This window comes from Pseudorca crassidens, chromosome 1 (genome assembly GCF_039906515.1).
Source record: "Pseudorca crassidens isolate mPseCra1 chromosome 1, mPseCra1.hap1, whole genome shotgun sequence".
NCBI classification, from domain to species: Eukaryota; Metazoa; Chordata; class Mammalia; order Artiodactyla; family Delphinidae; genus Pseudorca; species Pseudorca crassidens.
The window spans coordinates 112,360,787-112,383,999 of NC_090296.1; the positions used below are offsets into that span (position 1 = coordinate 112,360,787).

The window sequence follows — 23,213 nt, forward strand, 5'->3', positions numbered from 1 at the left end:
CATGGACATGGGACTTGGGATCAGTCCATTAGAGACCCCATCTAGGACTTTGCAGCTGGAGTGAGTCACACAAAATAGCAGGGATAGAAGAGATATCATTCTGACAGTAGCAGCGAGTACAGCAGTTACAGCTAACTTCGAAGAGCAGCAGGGCCAGCAGGATGGGGGTGCCTGCAGCAGTGACACATTTCTGGTTGTACCATCACTGGTTTCCTCACCAGACAGTCCCTTAAGGGATGATTTTGTCTTTGGTTCTGGCTGACTAGCCTCCATGTCTGCCTGGCTAGGACAAGCTCAGACACTAGACGGGACAGCCTGCATCACTCACTGCCTGCAGGGAAGAGGGGGCTGAATGCAGAGGTTGGTAAGCATGAACTGAAGGAAGACAGACAATGGCTGATCCATCTTTGTATCCTTAGCACCTAAGACAGTGCCTGATACTTAAAAAGTGCTAAGTATCTGTTGGTGAGAGCACCAGTGAGTAAGTGCTTGAGTTGGTAAGAGCATACACTAGGGATCTCTGACTTCAGTCGACTCCAGCCACCTGAAACTGGCAATGAGACTTTCATGTATCAGGGTTTCATTAGAAGATATAAAGACAGCCCTACTCTTTAAGCCCTAGATAAGGCTCCAGGGATGAGAAACGGTCAGTACTTGGGGGTCAATGTGTATTTGACCCTGGTCTGTGAGCCTCAGAGCCCACTCAGATGATGTTTGTCGTATCTTGTAGAGGCAGACAGCTGGTCAAAAAGCATTTGCGTGTGCACGTGTGCAGTGGGTGGGAGAATTCAGGACAGGGTGTTTACCAGGTACTATTAGCTCTTGCCCTGGATGGCAGACTTCCATGAAGCGGGAAACTTAGTGCTGGTCCTAAGGACCTTTCCAGTGGATTTGTAATTTAGAAAGAAGTGATTACCATGATGACTAAAAATCAGCAATATTTTATTACTTCTGGATCTATTTATGTATGCTGGATAACCAATTTTTAAAGATCTGGGAAGAAAGAGAGGAGCCAATGAGAGCTTTCAAAGCAAAAGATTAAGAATCGACAGTGACATTGCCACAAAGCTGGTGCTCTGATGCCACAATGTTAGTGGTTTTTCTCAAGAGAGGAAGATCACGGGGATGAAGCTCTGCTGGGGTATTCCCACAGTGCAGAGCCTCAGCAGAAGCCAAGAAGGTTTGGGGTTTTTTTTTAATTAATTTATTTTTAATTTATTTATTTTTGGCTGTGTTGGGTCTTCGTTGCTGCGCGCGGGCTTTCTCTAGTTGGGGCAAGTGGGGGCTTCTCTTCGTTGTGGTGCGTGGGCTTCTCATTGTGGTGGCTTCTCCTGTTGTGGAGCACGGACTCTGGGTGTGTGGGCTTCAGTAGTTGTGGCACGTCGGCTCAGCAGTTGTGGCACGCAGGCTCTAGAGTGCAGGCTCAGTAGTTGTGGCGTACGGGCTCAGTTGCTCCGCGGCATGTGGGATCTTCCCGGACCAGGGCTCGAACCCATGTCCCCTGCATTGGCAGGAGGATTCTTAACCACTGCGCCACCAGGGAAGTCCCCAAGATGGTTTTAATAGGACTTCTATAACCAGTATGTTGTGTAAGAATTGATTTTATTTTTGTCCCCCACTAATCCTTCGAAACTTTGTTGAGAAGGCATGATCCTCCTCTGCCCATGGGTGAAGACTTGGGCAGACACATGATTTCTGTCAGATTAAGTCGTCTTGTCACTTTTAACCATACAATCTCATTACACTGAATTATCTAGTCACATCTAATAGTTAGAACTACAAACTTGGCATCAACTCTTTCCTAACTTGAGCTTGCTTCAGGCTTGAAACCTCCAGCGGAGCCATGGGATGGGGTCCTCTGCTCTCTCCTCTTTCCCCCTCTTCAACTTCGCCACTGCGGGAGCTGAGGGAGGGAGGAGCACCAGAGATGGGACAGTTCTTACATAGCTGCTTGGCTTCGTGCTCTCTCTGCCTGATGATTAGAGCTGGTTCTTTCTCTTAGGTTGGCACTTTCGTACGCTTACCAGGCGTTCCCTGACCCTGGCAGAAGCATCTCCATCCTGGCTGCTCACTTGCCGTCTTCTCTCCTCAGTCCCTGGGCACCAGGCAGTACACCTCCAGACCCTTTCTCTGAGGTCTCCTTGGCCCTGCTGATGGCTTGTTGAGCAATGTCAAATATGACCCCATAGCATGGTCCACGAGAAACACTTGTGCATCCCAGGGCTCTGTCATCAAGGTAGTTAGCCTTGCCTTTCTCTCACCCTCTAGATTTCCTGGGCAGGAGTCAGGCCCCAGCCTTCAAGCCCACTTCTGCTTGCTTTCTCAGGCCTGAGTCAGGCACCACTTTTCTGGGTCTCTCAACTGCAGAGGACACATTTCCAAACTCTCTGAGTTGTCCCCTTGAAAGTCCCCTCAGCGGATAGTGGTAGAAGGTGTCATTTCCTCACCCTTCCACCAAGATGGGGGTTGGAACTCAGCATAGCAACAGCTTTAACCAAGGAAATCTCTTCATCAATCTTCCTACCAAGTCCTCTCTGTTCTCTCAAAACTCATATTCTTGAAGTGGATAAAGGGGTTCAAGAGCCATGGAACAAGTTCTCATGTTTTCCCCTTAGAATCCTCAATTAAATTTGAGGCAGAAGAGTTCTATGCTAATACCTGTGTATTAGTTACTTATTGCTGCATGGCAAATTACACCAAAACTTAGTGCTGTAAACAATAAACATTTATTATCACTCACAGCTTCTCTGCATCAGGAATTAGGGAGCGGCTTCTGGCTCAGGGTCTAGTGAGGTTCCAGGCAAGATGTCAGCCTGACTGAGGCTTCACAATGGCTTCCAACGTGGTTCCCTCACATGGTATGCAAGTTGGTGCTCGTTGGTGGTGGAAGGCCTCAATTCCTCTCCATGTGGAATTGTCCACAGGGCTGTCTGAGTGTTCTTAGGACATGGCAGCTGGATTCCTGCAGAACGAGCAACTCAAGTGATCACAAGGTGAAAGCAGTAACATCTCTTATGATCTAGCCTCAGAAATCACACACTGTCACCTCTGATTCTTTTTTAGTCATGGCAACCAGTTCTGGTTCAATATGGAAGGAAACTACAAGGGCACGAATATCAGGAATCAAGGATCATTGGTGGGAGGAGGGGCACCTCGGAAGCTTCCTAACATACCCTGTTACACTTCAAATGACCACTGTCCCCTAAAACAAACTGAACAAGGTACAAATAAAGAAGAACCCATTGACTTAGATTGTTTAATCAAAATTTCTTTGGGGACTTCTTGATCTTCAAAATTATATATGTCACCTGGCCCTCTTCACATTTGTTCCTTATCTATAAATGGGTCCAGGACTCTTCCTGAAGGAAGTCAGGGCCCAGGCCTGATATTAAGGGTTCTTTTTGGTTCTCCTATCTCTGATTCTACATAATAATCAGAAAATAAAGCTTTGGAAATATCTTTTAGTGCTAACATTTACACTAAAATTTACAATTAAATAAAAACATTCTGAGGTGTATACAAGAATCATCTCTGTTTTATTTATTTACAGAGTAATGATTTAAACTGAATACATTTGGGCACAGTAGATATTTGACATGAAAAGCAGTTGTATCAGAATGGGCATCAGAAAAATAGCAACTCATCTGACACATAATTACTAGAAAATATTTTTCTGTCGATCATTTAAGTGTTACAAATCCTGAGAATGTTAAACACTGAACAAACTAGGTACTACCTTATAATTAAATCTTGCTTGGAAATCATCCTTTAAAAAAATGCACTGAGGTACAAATCACCTACATATTAAACATGAGTCTTTTACATTTTACAAAGAGTTTAAACAAATATATCAAATGATTCCAGTTCAGTGGCTCTTAAAACAGCTATTAGTCAGGTTCAAGGACACACTGTTCCACGATTTCCCGTAAGTTGGGGTTCTCCATCGCAGCTGCCACTCGTTCTTTGTCATTTATCTGCTTGTTGACTACAAAACACACAGGCAAAAGTTAGCAGGACTATGTCAATACACAGCAGCAGACAGTAATTTTATTAGCTTGTTAAAACAGAATTTAACACCTTGAGAACTTAACGCAGGTTTTCGCTAGTTATTCATTAGTTTTGAAGGGGAGACTTAAAGAGAAAAAACTCCCCTGTAATCCCACTTTTGCTTTTCCTAAATCCCACCTCTGTTATTTTTAAGCAGCTGCCACTTTATTTCTCTCCGTAGGCTAGAGATCCTTTATACAAAAATGCTTCTCTACTCCCATTTTAATACATTAACCCAGGAAGGCAACACCTACCCCAAGATTCCCTAAAGCTTTACTTGCTGGACCTTTGATTTCAATTTCAAGTACACAGCTCTCTATCCTGCCACCAAAGAGAAGAATCAAGCTCTCTTTAGAGCTTATAATTCAAAGTTCCTACAGCTGGATATTCCTCACAGATGTGTGGCCACTGGCCTAAACCAGTCAATATCCACAGGGCTTAACTCTAGTTACACTTCAAATGACCACTGTCCCCTAAAACAAGCTGAACAAAGTACAAGTAAAGAAGAACCCATTAATTTAGATTGTTTAATCAAAATTTCTTTGATTAAGGAACAACTTAGGAAAAGCTAAGAGCTGATTTTGTTCTTCTTTGCAAATGACCCAATAGATACTTGGCTGGCAGAATAACGTAATACCCAAGATAAAGTACTATATGAAGCTGTTTTCTAATAATGGTTCAAAATTCACTTACTATCTTCCTCCGTTGAGTGGGTTCCTTCAGAAATGTAGATTTCCAACTAGGAAAAAAATACATTAAAAGCAAAACATTTAGAGCATTCTAAGATGAGTGAGGTGGAATGTACAATGGACTCAAGAGTCTAGGGATGAAAGCCCAAATCCTGTTTCCATCATCAAAGACTTGGGACAAATCTTCACATTCTTCTCTAAAATGAGGGCTGAAGTTAGTAGGATTTTTTATTTTGGTCATATGGGGAAGGCCCGCGGCGGGTATTCCCATTCATTATTTTTTAATGAATACAAACCTACAATTTTATGCAAGTGAGATCTCATACATGTTTTACTCAACAATATATATCCCCTGCACTCTACCTCTTCCTCCCAAATCAGTATCTAAACTTTCTCCCTGCCCCACCCCACAAGAAAGCCACATTAATAATCTAGTGTTGGGGCTTCCCTGGTGGCACAGTGGTTGAGAGTCCGCCTGCCGATGCAGGGGACGTGGGTTCGTGCCCTGGTCCGGGAAGATTCCACATGCCGCGGAGCAGCTGGGCCCGAGAGCCATGGCCGCTGAGCCTGCGCGTCCGGAGCCTGTGCTCCGCAACGGGAGAGGCCACAACAGTGAGAAGCCCGCATACCGCAAAAAAAAAAAAAAAATAATAATAATCTAGTGTACTTTCTTCCATATTTTTCTCTATTCCCACATAATTTAAGATTTCACACACACACACATTACATACATACACACACACACACACACACACCCCAAGGCTAGAAGTTTCTTTTTATTGTGTATTTTACAAAAATCGGATCACAATATACAGTTTTCAGTATCCTCCTTTTCTCATCTACTATTATCTTGATAAATTTATTCTCAAGTACAATACTGGTTAAGCTATCTCTCCTGGTCCTGCTGCACTCACTCCCTTAAACTAGCTAACCTCCAAGAACCAGAGCTTTTGAGACAAACCCACAAAATTATTGCAAATCTTGTGGTAAATAAATCATGCTATATGATAAAGATATGTCTATTTTTCAGGGAACATTGGAGCATGTGATCTAATTCGCATATACTTATTTACTACTGAGATAAATGTTTTTCATGAGGGGGAAAAAATCATAGCCTATTATGGCTCTAAGAGACCCTAGAGACCATTTAGTCCAGTCTTCTTTAAAAGACAAAACACCTTATACATTCCCCCAGTGGCATAACACTAACTCTTATTTTAAACAACAAAGGAAGTGGTATAAAATCACTCTATACTCATTTACTTTGGCTTAAAATTATGCACGACTCATTATTCTGAAAAACGGTAAATAAAGGGGAAGAGTCAAGCATTTACCTTGCTATTCCTATGCAAACTATACCTCAGGGTAACCAAACAGTTGGTTTGGTCCACAGAAGATTCTAAATTTGAGAGGTTTCTTGTGGCCCTTTTTAAGTGGTTCTTAATTGGTTTTAAATTTTTGGACGAATATTGTCACCCATCAGGGAAATGCAAATCAAAACCACAGTTAGATATCACTTCACACATTCTAGTGATGGCTATAATGAAAAAAAGAGATAATCATGATAAGTATTGGCAAGGATGTGCCGAAATCAGAACCCTCACAGGCTGCTGGTGGGAATGTAAAAGGGTGAAGTGGCTATGGAAAACAGTCTGGAAGTTCCTCAAAAGGTTAAACGTCGAGTTACCATAGAATCCAGGAAGAAAAGAAATGGAAAACATATGCCCTCGGTGGAAAAGAAATGAAAACACATGTCCACACAAACACTTGCACACAAAGGTTCATAGCAACATTATTCATAAAAGACAAAAAGTGGAAACAACCCAAATGTCTACCAAATTATAAAACAAATAAATACAATGTGATATCTACACAAAAGAACAGTACAAGGCAAAGAATGAAATACTGATACATGTTATGACATGAATGAATTCTGAAAATATTATTCTAAGTGAAAGATGCCAGTCTTAAAAGACCACAAATTATATGATTCCATTTAAATGAAACACCCAGAATAGGCAAATCTATAGAGACAAAAGTGGTTGCCTAAGGATGGGAGAGGGTTTAGGAGAAATGGAGAATGACTGCTAATTGGTATGGGTTTTTTTTACTGGGATGATGAAAATGTTCCAAAATTGATAGTAGCGATGGCTGCATAATTTTGTGAATATACCAAAAAACATTAAATTCTATACTTTAAATAGGTGGTTGTATGATATGTGAATCAAATCTCAACAAAGCTATTATAAAACAACAACAAAAAACACATTCCTTACCTTATGTTTAAACGGTAAACACCGCTGAAGTTTAACTCTTAAGCACAGCCCTGCAGAGGAAAAAAAAAAGCCCCAATTATCTCTTCTTATTGGTTCTTGAAAAAGCATACAGCTGTGTCTAGGTGTCTCTATACAAAACAGTAGCTGAAAAGAGCTTAGGCTCAATCCAATGTACGCCTCCGTTGAGCCTGGCACCTTTACCTAGCAACTTTAATATTGATACATCTTACGAATTCCTCATGATAATCCAGTGAGCTAGGTATTGTCAATCCCATTCTACAAATTATGAAACCAAGGTCACAGTGTAACTTCCCCAAGATCAAAGAGCTAGTAAAATGACAGAGTTGGGACTGGAACCCGAAACCACTGCAAAACGCAGGTCATTTCTGCTGTATCAATTTGCCTTCCATCAAAGGCCAATTCACTCATTAAACTTTATTGAATGCCTGCAACAGGTCAGGCCACACAAAAACTTAAAACCGGGGCGTCCCTGGTGGCGCAATGGATGTGAATCCACCTGCCGATGTAGGGGACACGGGTTTGTGTCCCAGTCCAGGAAGTTCCCACATGTCGCGTAGCGGCTGAGCCCGTGAGCCATGGCCGCTGAGCCTGCGCATCAGGAGCCTGCGCTCCGCAATGGGAGAGGCCACAACAGTGTGAGGCCCGCGTACTGCAAAAATACAAAAAAACAAAAAAACTTAAAACCAAGTAAGAGCCACTTAAAAAGCACCACAAGCGGTCTTCCCTGGTGGCGCAGTGGTTGAGAATCTGCCTGCCGATGCAAGGGACACGAGTTCGAGCCCTGGTCTAGGAAGATCCCACATGCCGCGGAGCAACTGGGGCCGTGAGCCACAGCTACTGAGCCTGCGCGTCTGGAGCCTGTGCTCCGCAACAAGAGAGGCCGCAACAGTGAGAGGCTCGCGCACCGCGATGAAGAGTGGCCCCCGCTCGCCGCAACTAGAGAAAGCCCTCGCACAGAAACGAAGACCCAACACAGCCTAAATAAATAAATTTATTAAAAAAAATAGGACCACAAGCAATCTCTCAGATTTGGACTCCTCTGTGCCTGCAGGGTACAAATAGAGTTGTTTCCCTAAAACAAGCTCCTCTGAAGTTCAGTTTATCACCCCAATACCAAGTCACAGTTCAATATTTTTTTTTCCATTTGAGACTTCCAAGAGAAATTAAAAGTCAGCTTGGAAAAGAGCCTCAGTGCCAATGTTTCACTTCTCCCCCACCATAAAACATAGCATACAATTTTAACTAAGTCTACACCTCTAGACAGAGAAGATAAACCAAGCTGCTCTTATTATGAGGAAAAAGTGTCTCTAGTTCCCTGGCTTTGCAGGTTTTTATTTAGAGCAATTTATTTCCTCTCCCAACTAATATCAATACATAAGGGCTTGTTACGTTATAAGGAACATTTTCTTAGTATTTTGGTTTGATTAAAAATAAACAACAATAACAAAACCCCAAACATAACACAGCAAAACATAATTGTTAGACTACCTCTCTTTTGGGGAGGTATGAAATTAATTTGCTTGTGGTTTTCTAAAGTACCACTAGGTTTTCTAACAGAATCATCTGAAAAATTCCAGAGAAGGAAAAAGAATTAAATGAGCTACAATGAGATTGGGCCTACCTTAGAGTCTACAACACAGTAATTCCATAATAAATATTAGGGAATTCTAAAGAAAATATATAATTTCCTTAAGAAGGGTCCCCCTTAAAAAAAAAAAAAGAAGGGTCTCCCTTTAGAGTATCTATCTGCCTTAAAGCTTATCTGGAGGGTTTTCCTTCCTCTGCTCCCCCATTGTCTCCTTAATTTGTTTCTTGAGCATCCTCATGTGTTCTAGTCACTGTTGGTAGGTATTTTACCCATAAATAATAACTGTTTTACAATTCACAAAGCACTTTCTTGAATATCAGTATCCTCAAGATAGGCAGTATAGCATAACTGAGACAGGTAATTTGGGTTCAAAAGTGGCTCCACTACACACTAGCTGTGTGACGCCAGGCAAGTTACTTAACCTCTCTGAACTTCAGTTTCCTTATCTGTTATACAAGTATTATAATAGTACCACTATATATAAGGTTGTTACGCACGAGGAGTAAATATAGTCATGCTTAAAACAGTAGTTGATGCATAATAAGTATCCAGTAAATGTTAGCTATTACTATTTTATCATTTTCATTTTACAGCCAGGAACCAAGATGAGCGATTTGTTCCACATCACATAGCTAATATGTGGCAGAGCTGGAAGCTAAATCTAGACTCCAAATCCTATGCCCTTCGTATCCTGCCTTCAGCCATTCTTGTTTAAGTCAACAGAAAAGATTATCAAGTGGTTTTTCTGCTCTACCCACTCACCCGCTTTGAGTCTTCCTTGTCTTTGGAATGATATACCAGGGTAATTGAGTAGGTGACAACCTAAGCAGTCAGGGTGGAACTCTGACTCAGATGCCTTTCTCTGCTTAGTACTACCTGCTCATAGGAAATGCCTCCTAATGCATCAGCCAGAAAGAGGACTCCCTTCATCGAGTTTTCCAGTCATGTTGCTTGAACACGATTACTATGATACACTACCATACAACCTTCTCAAAAGCCAATGGTCTTAAATGAAACCCATATCAAAAGGGCCAAAAAAGTGACAAAACTCTGTCAAAAGGTGTAGAGATCTGAAATTCAACCATAATCTAATCTTGACACCTTTACAGTTATTTTTATTTCATGTGCTCTCTCAATCTTTGTCCACGTAAACACAGTTTTTTAAAATAACTGCAATCATAACACAAATTCAATTTATCATTCAAGCTTTTTCATCCACTCTCACACAGATACTTTGATTCCTTGATTATATTCATCATTTTCAATAGAAATAAGAAATGCCATTATTTTTATATCATTTCAGTATTAATCGATACTATAGTTTCTTCCAGGATTTATTATCATAAATTTACTATATATGTTTTGAACATGCTACTATTTTCTCCTAGGGAATTATTTCCTTAATTCCTCGGTCAAAGAGTATGAACTTTTTTTTTGGCTATACCACGCGGCTTGCGGGATCTTAGTTCCCGGACCAGGGATTGAACCCGTGCCCTTGGCAGTGAAAGTGCAGAGTCCTAATCACTGGACCACCAGGGAATTCCCTGTGACTTGCTAATATTTACCCAGAGACTTAAAAATATTTCTACCATATGACCCAATAATTCCACTTACAGAAATTTATCCTGAAGTAATAACTAGAGATAAATAAAAATATTTATGTGTAAAGCTGTTCATCATAGTATTATTTATAATTGTAGGAGGCTAGAAGTAGTCTAAGTGGTTACAAAAATGATGACCATATAATTACATGACCATATAGTTGACCATATAATTAAACAATAATATTTAAGGAGAACTAAAAAACATTTCTCATCTACTTCATGCTTTCTATTACTTAACCCTTACAACTCAGTAGTTACCCTTACTATCAGTATTTTACAGATAAGGAAATAGGCTCGGAAAGGTTAAGTAACTTGCCCAAGACCAAAGAGTGACAGAGCTGACAGAGCTGGAATTTTAGCCTAGAGCACACATTCTAATGACAACTTTTAAAAATTTTCTTCTTTATACTTTTGTGGAATTTCAAAATTATTGCCAACAAATATGTTACTTTTATAATTTAAGAAACACAATATAAATATTACTTTTTGAAATCTGTTTTCGATATCTGTTGATTCAGAAACTGTCCAATGATGAAAAATATGTATTCAAGAATGCTTTTTCTAGTATTGGAATTTTATAACCACAATAGTATCTATGGATTCACAGACCATCTAGTCCCTCAAGATGTGCCCCATATGCTGGAAACCACTACTTGAGGGATCCCAGGTCCAACAAGTGAGAAAAGAAAGACAACTCACAACAATAGTAGAAACAATAATAAAATATTTACCTTTCCAATCCTTTTTATAAATTTGTCTATTTTTAAATAGGTAGTATAGTCTCAATGTTCAAAAGCTTAAACATATAAAAAGTTATAAAGTCTCCCTGCCACCCTATCCTCCATCTGACCAGTTCCCACCATCACTAATGCCCACACCCATCTTAGCTATTCATTTCTTATGTTTTCTTTATGGATATGCAATCAAATATAAATGTATATTTTTGCTCTTCTTTACACAAATGTAGCAATATTATACTTGCTTTTATTTCCAAACAGTATGTCATAGAGATCTTTCCATATTAGTATATGGAGAGCTTCTTCATTCTTTTTTATAGCTGCATAGTATTCCATTGTTAATAAACACCATCACTGATTATTTAATTGGTTCCCTACTGATCAAGATCTGGTTTGAAAGAAACTTTCTTTACCTTCTTTTTAACAAAGTATACATTCAAAGATATCTATTGTATATCTCACAGCTAACTAATCCAAAATATTGGGAATGCAACCTCTCAAAAAGAAAACTACCTGAAAAAATACCCTCCCACCAGGACTTCTGCCCATGCTACATAGAAGCCAAGAGAGCAGCTAAAAGGAGGAGATGGTAAGGACAGCAGTGCTAGTCTGACAACACCCATTCCGATCTCCAGAACTGAGGAGAGGAGCTGGCCCACACTCAGGCTCCATTAACTGTAGAGAAGCAGCATGGTATAGCTAAAGGAAAAACACACTTAAAGTCAGGAGACCTGGAATTGAGCCTCAGCTTCATCATTTCCTGCCTACATGATGCTGAGCAAGTCCCTTAAACTCTCTGAGCCTCAGGTTCCTCATCTGTAAAATGAAGATAATATTGACCCTCTCATACGCTAATTGTTGAGAACTACAGAAAATATTCTGTAAACCATAAAGTATGATACATGATGCTAATTGTTACTGCGGGTCAGTATCAGCTAGAATAATTCAGAATTAATATATAAATATCTTTATCTAAAACCTTACCAATAAGAGTCGCCAAAGAGCAATGAGGTACTGTTGGCGTGAACCTGATAATAACCAAATAGTCTTCTTCATTTATCTCCTGAACCTCCACACAACTTTCCGTTACCACTTCCAGTTCTTCTAAAGTATTGGGCTTCTCTGGGTCCCGGATAGTTCGAATCAAATCTAAAGAAACATCAGAGAAAAGGTTTTATGTTAAAACATGAATATTCTAAATACAAACAATTTTGCCAGTCCTAATCCAAACACTTACTTCTTTTTGTTTGAGCAAATACTACAGCCACTCCCCAGGTTTCTGACAGAAATTTCCACTACTAGTGTCCTTTTGAGAAAACCATTTTCTTGGATTATTACTACCTCATGTCCAGTTTCTTGGATCCAACCTTGCAGAGAGAATACATGAATGGGGAAAGTGTCATAGAAGTTCAAGGGAAAAAATAACTTAGTTTGGGAGAATGCAGTATCGGGATTTATGGAAATGGAATCTGAATCAAGCCTTTAAAAATGGGTAACATTTTGGGGAATTCCCTGGCGGTCCAGTGGTTAGGACTCCACGCTTCCACTGCAGGGGCCCAGGTTTGATCCTTGATCAGGGAACTAAGATCCTGCAGGCCACACTGCGCAGCCAAAAAAAAAACCCACAAAAAACAAAAACAAAAAAATGGGTAACATTTCAATATTTGCCATTTAAGGTGAAGGAAAGTAAAGAACAAGTTTAGTTTGCACAGAACTCAGCATAAGGGAAGAAGTTATTAAGAGTTTAGGCCAGCCCATTAAGGCTCTTTTAGAGTCAGCAACAGGCAACAGGATGTCCTCAAGAGGTTCTGAACAAGGGAGTGACATGGACAGCATTACACTGTCAGCTGGTAGACTCAGAACTAAAGAGCAGAGCCCGGGATACCAGCTGAAAAAGCTGGGCCTAAAACAGGGACATGACCATAGCAATAGAGAGGAGGGGAAAGACGAAGAAGTAATTTCAGAGGCAGAATCAACAGAATCTGACAACTATTTGGATGTAGAAGACAAGGAAAGGGAGAAAAGGAAGATGACTAAGATTGTAAATCTAAGCCCCTGTGAGAACAAAGATAGAATTAAAAAAAAAAGAAGAGAGAACAAAGGAAGAAATTTAGGTGGGGGCTGAGATAAACAGGTTAAATCTTATATATAATCATTCTGAGGTGCTTAAGGGGCAAACCAATGGAACATTCCAGCAAACACTGAATTATGGCATAAGGTTTAAGAGAACCAAGGCTGGAGTGGCTGTTGAACTCATGGGATTCACAAAGAACAATGAGTAGAATCATAGTTTTCAACCTTGGCTGAACAATGGAATCACTAGGAATGTTTCAAAACAAAAACAAAAACTGGTGTCTGAGTCCTACCAGGGATTCTGATTTAATTGATTCACAGTATGACCTGGGCATTGAGACTTAAAAAAATTCTTCAGGCTGTTCTTATGTGCAGTCCAGTTGGAGAATCACAAATGTAAAGGGAAAGAGAACCAAGTATGGATCTGTAGGAAGCACCAAATTTGGGGATCAATAGGAGGAAGAAAAGCAAAACACAGCATAAAAGGAAAGAGGGGATGGTTAACAACATCAAATGCTGCAGAAAAGGGCCTTCCCTGGTGGCACAGTGGTTAAGAATCCACCTGCCGATGCAGGGGACACAGGTTCGATCCCTAGTCTGGGAAGATGCCACATGCTGTGGAGCAACTAAGCCCGTGCACCACAACTACTGAGCCTGCGCTCTAGAGCCCGCGAGCCGCAACTACTCAGCCCATGTGCCACAACTACTGAAGCCCGTGCACCTAGAGCCTATGCTCTGCAACAAGAGAAGCCACCGCAATGAGAAGCCCGCGCACCACAACGAAGAGTTGCCCCCGCTCGCCACAACTAGAGAATGCCCACGTGCAGCAACGAAGACCCAACACAGCCAAAAATAAATTAAAAAAAAAAATGCTGCAGAAAAATGCAGGTTAACGAAAGCTAAAGCCGGTCTCAGAAGGTCACCTGTAAGAAAGCACTTTCGGTAGAGAGGTAAAGGCAGAGGCCAGCTTGCAAAAGGGGAAGTGAGAAGGAACTGCAAATGTAATCCTAGGGCTTTGACAGGGAAGGAGGGAAGAGCAAAAAAAGGACAGTGCGTTTAGAAAAAGCTAGAACAATGACAAGGATAAGGGAAACTTGAGTATGTTTTATAGCCCAAGGGGAAGGATCAAACAGAGGAAGGAAAAAAAAATAGAGGAAGAGCCACTGAAATTTCAAGGAGGGGAGTGGAGGAGGCTGGTAAACTAAGCAGAAAGGAATGAGACCAAAGATGTGGGAGGCTGGGTTCGAGGTGGAGAGGAAAAGATTTCCTTCTTACCCTGAGGTTGTAGAAAAAGATGGAAAAGGAGAATGATAAGAGAAATAGTGAGGTAGAAAAAAGCAGAGGGAGTTCACATGCGACAGGCTTGATGTTCTCAAGCCTGAGGTTTTGTTCTATTACTCACAGCACCCCTGTAATCAGAAATCCAGCTGGGAAAAACAAATCAATCAAACTCTATCTTCTCGCCAGCAACTCCTGAGCTTATCACTTGATTAGAAACAGAATTTGAAAAGGGAAGCAGGAAAAAGAGGCTTCACAAGGCTGTGAAACACGGGGCTCAGGGAAACAGGTTTTTTTGAAAAGGAATTTTTTCCCTTTCCTCCTAGGCCTTTTCCCTGTAAGGCTCATATATACAAGCTGCATTATATTGTTCATATGTTAAATAACTCTGAAAGTAAACCTCACGCGTTATTTAACTTCTCTCCTTTTCTAGTGATTTGCATTTTTTTTTTAGAAAGAAAGCAATGTTGCTCTCCTCACATTGCTCCCTTGACTTAAATTCTTCTACTGGCTCTGCACTGATATTAAATTCTTCATTTATATTTAAACCTTCAGGATCCAGTTCCAACCTGCTATGTAAAACAATTTTTGACCACACCTCCCTCCACCTTTAACCACAAACCCTACCTGTACAATGAAGATGGTTCAAGGGGTTGAATAGAGAATATAAGTGTGTGTGCATATATATATATTGTATATTATACATATATAACTCACTGTGTATTTTTTTTTGCACTCCAGTCTTGGGTGTGTTAAAGAACTATAAGTTCAAGGCCGGGCTCTTGGGGACCTCTGCTTTACTGCTTTGTGGAGATCAGTCCACTCACACTTGTCACCTGACTGGGTTTAAGTCCTGCCCCTAGCAAGAGGTAAACCAGATTAACTCCGAAGGTCTTTAACATCCCTGGCTTCTTTCTACGGGTCTATAATCCTTACCTGCATTATCTGTATTCTTGTGGTTATACTTTTACCCTAAGTCAGCAGGAATCTTTGAACGCTCGTTAGATCCAGTCGTTTTAGTTTTCAAAAACAATACTAATAAGTCCAAAAAAGGCAAGTCATAAAGCAATTATGAAGTGATGAAAAGCGCACTAAGTTTGGAATCAGAAGACAAGAGCTTTGGTTTTTGCTGTTTCTTTACTGGCAGAGTGGCCTCCAGGTAGTTGTTTAACCACTCTACACCTTTATTTCCTCATCTGTACGATGAAGATGGTTCCAGGGGTTGAATAGAGAATATGTGTGTGTGCATATATACAATATACGTTATACATATATGTAACTCAATGTGTGTGTATTCCTTTTTGCACACCAGGCTTGGGTGCGTTAAAGAACGATAAATTCAAGGCCGGGCTCTTGGGGACCTCTGCCTACGGCCTCTGCAGCAGAAGAGGGTGGCTGTGACCTTGGGCCAGTCCCCAACTCGGCAGTCAGTCAGCAGTACCCTCGGCGGCGGAAGGAGAAGTGTGTGTGTGTCCAGGGGCTAGGAAGGAAGGAGGTTCAAGTAGGGCAATCAGGCCAGCTTTGCTTCCTAACCAAACACCCTAGACGCTTGCTCTGCCCATAAGTCTTGAGATAGCCACTAGAACGTGGGGGAAGACAAGGGAAATGAAGCGTTTGAGACCTCCAGGCTCGGCCTGCCCCGGGTTTAGCAAGAGCCTGGGTCCTAGAAAGACCCACATGCCCGTGTGACTTAGGACTCCGGAGAAAAAGCTTCCTACGTTCCCGGACGAGATCTGGCAAAAACTCGAGTCTCCACTCTTAACCCTCAGGTGAGGCCCTCGTTACCCCCGCCTCCACGTATACCACCAAATGCTGCCCTGGGTAAAATTAATTACCATAAACTTCTAGCGCTTTCTCTTCCATGATCCGGGGCTGCCGGGCAGCTCCCCGCTCAAAGAGGCCCGACAGCCACAGGACTCTGCTCAGCGTCCAGGAGAGCAGTCCGGACACTCGCTCCATCCTTACGCTCCGCCATCCCTGGCGACTGTCCCACCCGAGCCACCGTCTCTCAGCAGCGAGCCTCGCGACTTATCAACTTCCTGGTCTTCAAACGGGCCAAGAGAAGCCTAAAGGTCCGGGGCAGAGAATAGGCGGGACCGGACGGAGTATCGCGAAAGACCTAGGTAAGGGAGCCACGAGAACTACAAGCCCCAGCATGCTTTGCTCGGTTTCGGCGGAACAAGGGAAAAACAATTCCTAGAGGCCCATGAGGCGCGTTGCGTGCTGGGTCGTATGGGCGTTTTCTTTGGAAGACGGTGAGCTGCAATATGGGATCTGTAGTCTCCAACGGTGGGCGGGGGCAGGTAACGGTCTGTTAACCGCCGTTAATTGCCTCACTCAGCGTCTGGATAAGCTAAAGATGAAACCCTGAAGAGGTAGGGGAAAGGAGATCTTGATTTCTAGTGCTGGAAGAGCGTCTGCACGGTGACGCCCTACTATTATTTCTCCGAGGGGGCCGCTTCCTGTCAAAGTTTTCTTACGTCCTAGTCAGGCCGGAAGTGAGTTTCCGTCGCGGTTAAACGGGATGTCTTTGGAGCCTAGTAAGGATGGTTAGGCGTGGCGGGAGGAGGGGTTCCTTTTTGTTTTCTCGTCTCGTAGAGACTCAGGCTAGCACAGCTCCCCACTACGAGCTGAGTATTTCTGCCAATCGCCTTCAAGATAACTTAGAACGAGAGAGCTTTCCGACTGTCCAGTGTGTCCAATAGTGACATTGGAGATCGCCATCCTAAAAAGAACGTCTTAAGCCCTCCGGTTTGGTGGCAGTGATGGATGCCAGTAACAAGGTTGATGATGCTAATTTTACTTTTATCCATCCATCCCTACAGTCAAATCTCAAACCTTTATTCGATACTTAATTTGCCAGACTTGGTCTATAGACGCCAAGGATACGAAGATAGGACACGGCCCTTACCCTCAAGCAGCTCACAGACCTGTGAGGGAGCCAACCCCTGATGTTGAGGAATTTGCAGTTTCGAACAAATGAAACCTTTTGTCAAAGGTGATGACAAGTTTCGTACCATCTCTATTTTATATTTTATAAATTTATTAATTTTATTTGTTTTTGGCTGCATTGGGTCTTCGTTGCTGCGCAGGCTTTCTCTAGTTGCGGTGAGCGGGGCTACTCTTTGTTGCAGTACACAGGCTTCTCATCGTGGTGGCTTCTCTTCCTGCGGAGCACGGGCTCTAGGCACGCGGGCTTCAGTAGTTGTAGCATGCAGGCTGAGTAGTTGTGGCTCGCGGGCTCTAGAGCACAGGCTCAGTAGTTGTGGCGCACACGCTTATTTGCTCTGCGGCATGTGGGATCTTCCCGGACCAGGGCTCGAACCTGTGTCCCCTGCATTGGCAGGCGGATTCGTAACCACTGCGCCACCAGGGAAGCCCTCATACCATGTCTATTGAGAGGAAAGTAAGGATTATCTTGCTGAATTATCCCATGATAACATATCCCATTTATCTTTTTTTAATAGATATTTATTGGAGTATAATTGCTTCACAATACCGTGTTAGTTTCTGTTGCACAACAAAGCGAATCAGCCATATGCATACACATGTCCCCATATCCCCTCCCTCTTGAGCCTCCCTCCCATCCTCCCTATCCCACCCCTCTAGGTCATCGCAAAGCACCGAGCCGATCTCCCGGTGCTATGCTGCTGCTTCCCAGCAACCAACTGTTTAACATTCGGTAGTGTATATGTCAATGCTACTCTCACTTTGCCCCAGCTTCGCCCTCCCACCCCATGTCATCAAGTCCATTCTCGATGTCTACCTCTTTATCCCTGCCCTGCAACTAGGTTCATCAGTACCATTTTCTTTTTTTTTTTTTAGATTCCATATATATGTGTTAGCATACGGTATTTGTTTTTCTCTTTCTGACTTACTTCACTCTGAATGACAGTCTCTAGGTCCATCCACCTCACTACAAATAACTCAGTTTCGTTCCTTTTTATGGCTGAGTAATATTCCTCCCATTTATCTTTAAACTCTTGTCTAGCTGATTAGATTTTAGGCCCACCAGACAACCAGTGAATAATTTAGGTCCCAGGAAAATTTCGTTCAGAGTTTAATAATTCCCCTGCCATCTGTTCCACTCCACTTACTCCACAGCAATTGAGAGGATAATTCTAACTTCCTTGTAATCAAATTTAGGACACTGAAGTCTCACCTCCTCTTTGAGGCCTCCCGACTTCTCCAAACAGAATTGATGATCTCTTTTACTATGCTCCCACAGCACATTATAGCACTGTTCACTTACATGCCCATCTCCCTCAAGCGCCTAGGGGGCCAGAAGCGTCTTTATTTCTATATCTCAAATGCATAGCAGGGTGCCAGGCACACAGTAGATGCTCAATATATATTTCTTGAATGAATTAACTAAATGTTGTTGAAAGAATGAATAGCAAAGCTTTACTGTATCTGTTCAGAGACCTCAATCAAAAATATTTATTGAGGACTTCCCTGGTGGCACAGTGGTTAAGAATCCGCCTGCCAATGCAGGGGACATGGGTTTGAGCCCTGGCCCATGAAGATCCCACATGCTGCGGAGGAACTAAGCCTGTGCACCACAACTACTGAGCCTGCGCTCTAGAGCCCACGAGCCACAACTACTGAGACCGCGTGCCACAACTACTGAAGCCCATGCACCTAGATCCCGTGCTCCTCAAGAGAAGCCACCTCAATGAGAAGCCCACGCACCACAACAAAGGGTAGCACCCCGTTCGCGGCAACTAGAGAAAGCCTGCGCAGAGCGACGAAGACCCAATGAAAGCAACAATTAAAAATATAAATAATTTTTAAAAATATTTATTGAAGCTCTATGTAGCCACTGTGCTTGGCATGGGTTGGTGGCACGAAGAGGTTTTCAGACTCGCTTCTTCATCTCCTTAAGAAGCCCGGTAGATAGAGCTATCTAGAGCACAAAGAGCCCTTAAGCACGTCCCCGAGCGCCTCCTTTTCTGTCCCTTTGCCGCGTAGGTTAAGAGCTCAGCCCTGAGACCAAGGGTTTGGATTGGCTGGGCAGGAGCTCCGGGTCGTCCCGCCCCGCCCCCAGCGCGTAGGCCCCGCCCCGCGCGCCCCGCGGGACTGGTAGCGGCCTTACCTCTTCGAGCCGCTGGAACGCTTTGCTCGCGGCACTATCTCTTTATAAAGTTGTTGTTGCGGCTTCCGCCGTGGGTGGAGGAAGATGGCGTCGGGGGGTGGTGGCTGTAGCGCTTCGGGAAGACTCCCTCCGCCCTTCCCCGTCCTGGAGCCGGAGTCCGAGGGAGCAGTCGGGGGGTCAGAACCAGAGGCCGGGGACAGCGACACCGAGGGGGAGGATATTTTCACCGGCGCCGCGGATGCCGTGAGTTCGCACCCTTCGGGGCAGGCGGGCGGGCGCCCCCAAAGGAAAGCGACGCTAAGCGAGGGTTGGGGAGGCTGGGCAGAGTGGGCCCGGCGAGACCTTACGTTGGTGACAGTTGTCGTGGCTTGGGTTCTAGATGAGCACCGAGACGTAGGGCCCGGCTTCCCCGCCCCTGGGCGGACGGTGAGGAGTGAGGGATGTGGTGGCTTCTCAGCTGAGGTCCGTGACAGCGAAGAGCCTCCGAGGCGGGCATTTGACCCTGCCTTGCGGCCCCACGGACCCACGGGGCTGGTTTGCTGGTGGTTTCCTGCCAGGCTGATTTAATAGATCAAGATAAAGGGGTGGGGTGCAGACTTTCCTTTACCTCGCCTTACTGTTCCAAGGATGAATAATGTTATCTGGAGTTGCCCAAGATAGTGACCTGCCCACAAATCCTTTCGTTAGCTCCATCCTTACCGGTGATTACTAAAGGTCCTTTTGGATCTTAGTCTAGGAGAATTAACTTGACTCCTTTGATCTCTAGGAAAATCCTGCCAGATGTCGGTTGAAAAAAAGGTCCTGCCAGATAAACCACTACGTAGATCGAAAGCTTTGTCCCTGTTTTTTGTGCCTAAGTACCTCAGTGGGAGCAAATCTGTAAATGAGAAGAGGAAATGGTGTTTCCCATAGTAATATCCGGGTTTCTTTTAAGAGTTAGGTATTAAAAAAACTCATCTTTATATGTGGAATGTGGAAATCAATAATCAGTTCTGGAACCAATGGAGATGTTTTTGGGCTGTTTTATAAGAATACTGACTCATACCATTTGGTACAGTTAGTTCCAGGTTGAAAACTTCTTCAGTGCTAGGAGTGAATTTATGTTTCTTTCTATCTTGGTTAATGCTTAGCTTCATAGTAGCTACTCAGTATATGAGTGACTAAATAAAACAGCTTTAAATTCTTTATGCAAGCATGTGTCTGAAAAAGTTTGAGGCTTCTCTCATTTTAAGTCAGAAAAAGGTTAAGCTTCTTGGCAATGCCTTCTGTGATAATCATTAGATTTTTCCGTGTACTGTATTTAGGAATTAAGTCCATAATCCCAGCTCCAAAAGTGTTTGCTGATGCTTATATAACAGCTCAGACTGTCAAATGAAGTCTCTGTTATTCTGAGAAATAACTCTTGTTGCTAATTTAGTTCTGTATCCCATTTAAAACAAATCTTTTGTCTATTCCTTTAGTAATTCCCTCATAAGCCATGCAGAACAGCGACTGTTGATAACTGCTGAGATGGTAGATAGTCAGACTGAACATCTGAAAACAGAGACTCTGGCTCTGAAAGCAATTGGTCACATTGGTAAATGATGATTTATTTTTCAAAAAGGACCCTGGAAGGATGAGTTGTTATTTTCTAAAGTTCTCTAAGTAAGTTCAAGAGGTTGTGATTTGATTGGTCTCACCAGATTACTTCCCAGAGGCATCCATACTTGTCTCCTAAGATAGTGAAAATACTTTGCCTAATTTCCATCTAAGGGGAGGAGGAGGGGGTCAGAATGAACTTGTTCTACCACAGAAAGCCAAATTATTTTTATTTAGATTTTGATCCAGGAAAATTGAGTTGCTGAGGGAACTAAAATGCCACCTGTAAGCCATTTTTTAGCAGCTTGTCTTGATGTTAATCTTCAGAAAGCCATTTCTGATTCCTCACTAGTTAGGCTGTGACTTTTTTATTAAATAGTCAATACAAATTATATTACAATAAATGCTTTAGTTGTGAGCCAGTGTGAGAAGATGGATTGCAGTGCTTCTGTATCTTAAGGAACAAGATTGAAGAATAAAGTAATTAAGAAAGTGGGCTTTGAAGCCTGGTTTAAATCCAGGCTCTGTTACTTGCTGGCTTAACCTTGGGAAGGGTACTTATTTACTCTGTACAGTTTCCTCACCTGTAAAATGTGAATAGTAATAGTATTTACCTCCACCATTATTGTGAGGATTAAATTAGAATACCTGTAAAACACTTAGAACAGTTGAGCATTTTGTAAACTAGAATTACTCAAAGAATCAAAAAACCCACAAAATCTAATAATGAATTAGAAAAGTTAAATTAATTAATCCTAAAAATGGTTAATGTAATTTATCAAAATCAAACTGGTAATAAGATTGATTAAAATCCATCAAAGTAGGCACTTAATGACTTCAGTAGCATCCTACTGATTTAAGTTTATCTTCATACTAGGTTTTGTTGCATGTTGGAGGCAAAGAGAGGAATATTAAAGAATTGAGAAGCTGAGGCATATAAAGTTTAAAACTCATTTTTGGTATGCATGTAATTTCCTGGACATTGATGTAACAGCTGCTGCTGTTAATCATCCCATCTGCTCTCTTTTAGAGCCCAAGAGGCTTCCTTAATATGGTAATAAAAATATGATTTGATTTTTAATGGAAAGAGCAGCCCCTGATATGCATTTTAGGATCTACAAACCAGTTATTTGAATGGGATAGACTGGAGTTAAAAGGATTATTAAAACAAATCTGAAATCATTGCTTTAAGCCTGAAAACCAGTTTGTGGAAGGTCTGGTTCTTAAGAATACTCAAGACCTTATCTTCTTTATGCCTCTTACTTTGTGGACCTATGAATAAAAAGGTCTAAAATTTTAAATATATTATCTGAATCTTTGATTGAACCTGAATCCAGATATGTATCTATTTAATTAAAACTTTCTTAGTTCTAGGATAGGATTAATTTTTCCCTTAGTAAAAAGAGAGACTAAATTAGAGCCCCTTTTCGGTTCTTCTAATTCTTAAAATTGTTATGTTAAAAACACTAAATAGCATACATGTTTTTACATCTCATTTGACCTCACTGGTCTTATTTGCATACTTCTAAACCGGAAAGGTAAAATTGAAGCAAGTTCTTTATCTGCCTTCCCAGAAGCTCGTATATGCTCATCTCTTTAGCAGTATGCCAGGACCACCATTAGATTTGCCCTCTGAATAAATGAGGAGAACTGTGGTGTCCTTTCTCATGCTGAGAAAAAGGAGGGAAACATAGATTAATGATATCCTTGGTTCAGGTTTTGGCCAAATCTGGTAACTTCTTCATTTGATGATATATTATACCAATTAGATTTTTTTTTCTCACCACTCTTATTCTTGAATTGAAACCCTTGTAATTAGAGAAATGGCTAGAAAAAAAGAATAGGATAAAGACAAAATAGCAGGGGACTTGAAAATGAAAAGTCACATATTGAAAAAATTGTCTTTGGTTAATCAAGACTTATTTACATATTTCCACTGGTGTTTAAAGAACAATGTCACTAGCCTTTATTGGTAGTCAAAAGTCAAGGATAGCAATTGGCTTCTGATTGACAATGTTTTATGGACTATAGGGAATTATATAAACATAAGTTACATATTAACATTTAGACAGAAAAGGGCATGGTATTTTTAGAATCCAGTCCTACATCTATGATCAATATAACATGTATCCTGAGGGGAAAACAAATCAACTTTTTTTAAATTGTGGTATAAAACACACAACAAAATTTATCATCATAACCATTTTAAATTGTACAGTTCAGTAGT

The 23,213-nt window shown here is 41.9% G+C and overlaps 2 protein-coding genes across 5 annotated transcripts in view; one reads left to right on the plus strand and one right to left on the minus strand.

Annotated features, from left to right (window-relative positions):
• Window positions 1-921: 921 nt before the first annotated feature.
• CIAO2A (cytosolic iron-sulfur assembly component 2A) lies at window positions 922-16,448 on the minus strand. 3 transcript variants are annotated; one of them, XM_067750099.1, is made up of 5 exons: window positions 16,149-16,448; window positions 11,947-12,111; window positions 7,013-7,062; window positions 4,741-4,786; window positions 922-2,962 (listed from the first exon to the last, which is right to left on the minus strand). In XM_067750099.1, the coding sequence occupies exons 1-5, from the start codon at window positions 16,270-16,272 to the stop codon at window positions 2,826-2,828; spliced, it is 522 nt and encodes a 173-aa protein (XP_067606200.1). In that variant the 5' UTR covers window positions 16,273-16,448; the 3' UTR covers window positions 922-2,825. The 3 variants fall into 3 exon arrangements, with proteins under 3 accessions (XP_067606200.1, XP_067606208.1, XP_067606217.1); XM_067750107.1 differs by lacking the exon at window positions 922-2,962 and adding an exon at window positions 3,516-3,985 and having other exon boundaries at window positions 16,149-16,442; XM_067750116.1 differs by lacking the exons at window positions 922-2,962; window positions 7,013-7,062 and adding an exon at window positions 3,516-3,985 and having other exon boundaries at window positions 16,149-16,442.
• A 2,962-nt stretch (window positions 16,449-19,410) lies between these two features.
• Window positions 19,411-23,213, plus strand: part of SNX1 (sorting nexin 1) — a 35,959-nt gene continuing 32,156 nt past the window's right edge. The window contains exon 1 of one of the 2 annotated variants that reach the window (XM_067749932.1): window positions 19,411-19,651. In XM_067749932.1, the coding sequence (XP_067606033.1) occupies window positions 19,493-19,651 (159 nt within the window). In that variant the 5' untranslated portion in view covers window positions 19,411-19,492. The remainder of the gene's footprint in view (window positions 19,652-23,213) is intronic. The other variant, XM_067749925.1, reaches the window with a different exon arrangement.

Bases quoted from the DNA above. Each gene is read 5' to 3' on its own strand.
- CIAO2A (XM_067750099.1), bottom strand. From the start codon at position 16,272: ATGGAGCGAGTGTCCGGACTGCTCTCCTGGACGCTGAGCAGAGTCCTG. The intron at 4,787-7,012 runs GTAAGGAATGTG...TTTTTTTCCTAG, and splicing joins GTTTACCGTTTAAACATAAG to TTGGAAATCTACATTTCTGA. The intron at 2,963-4,740 runs GTAAGTGAATTT...CTCGTTCTGCAG, and splicing joins CCACTCAACGGAGGAAGATA to GAATCCAGCTGCCATGTCCT.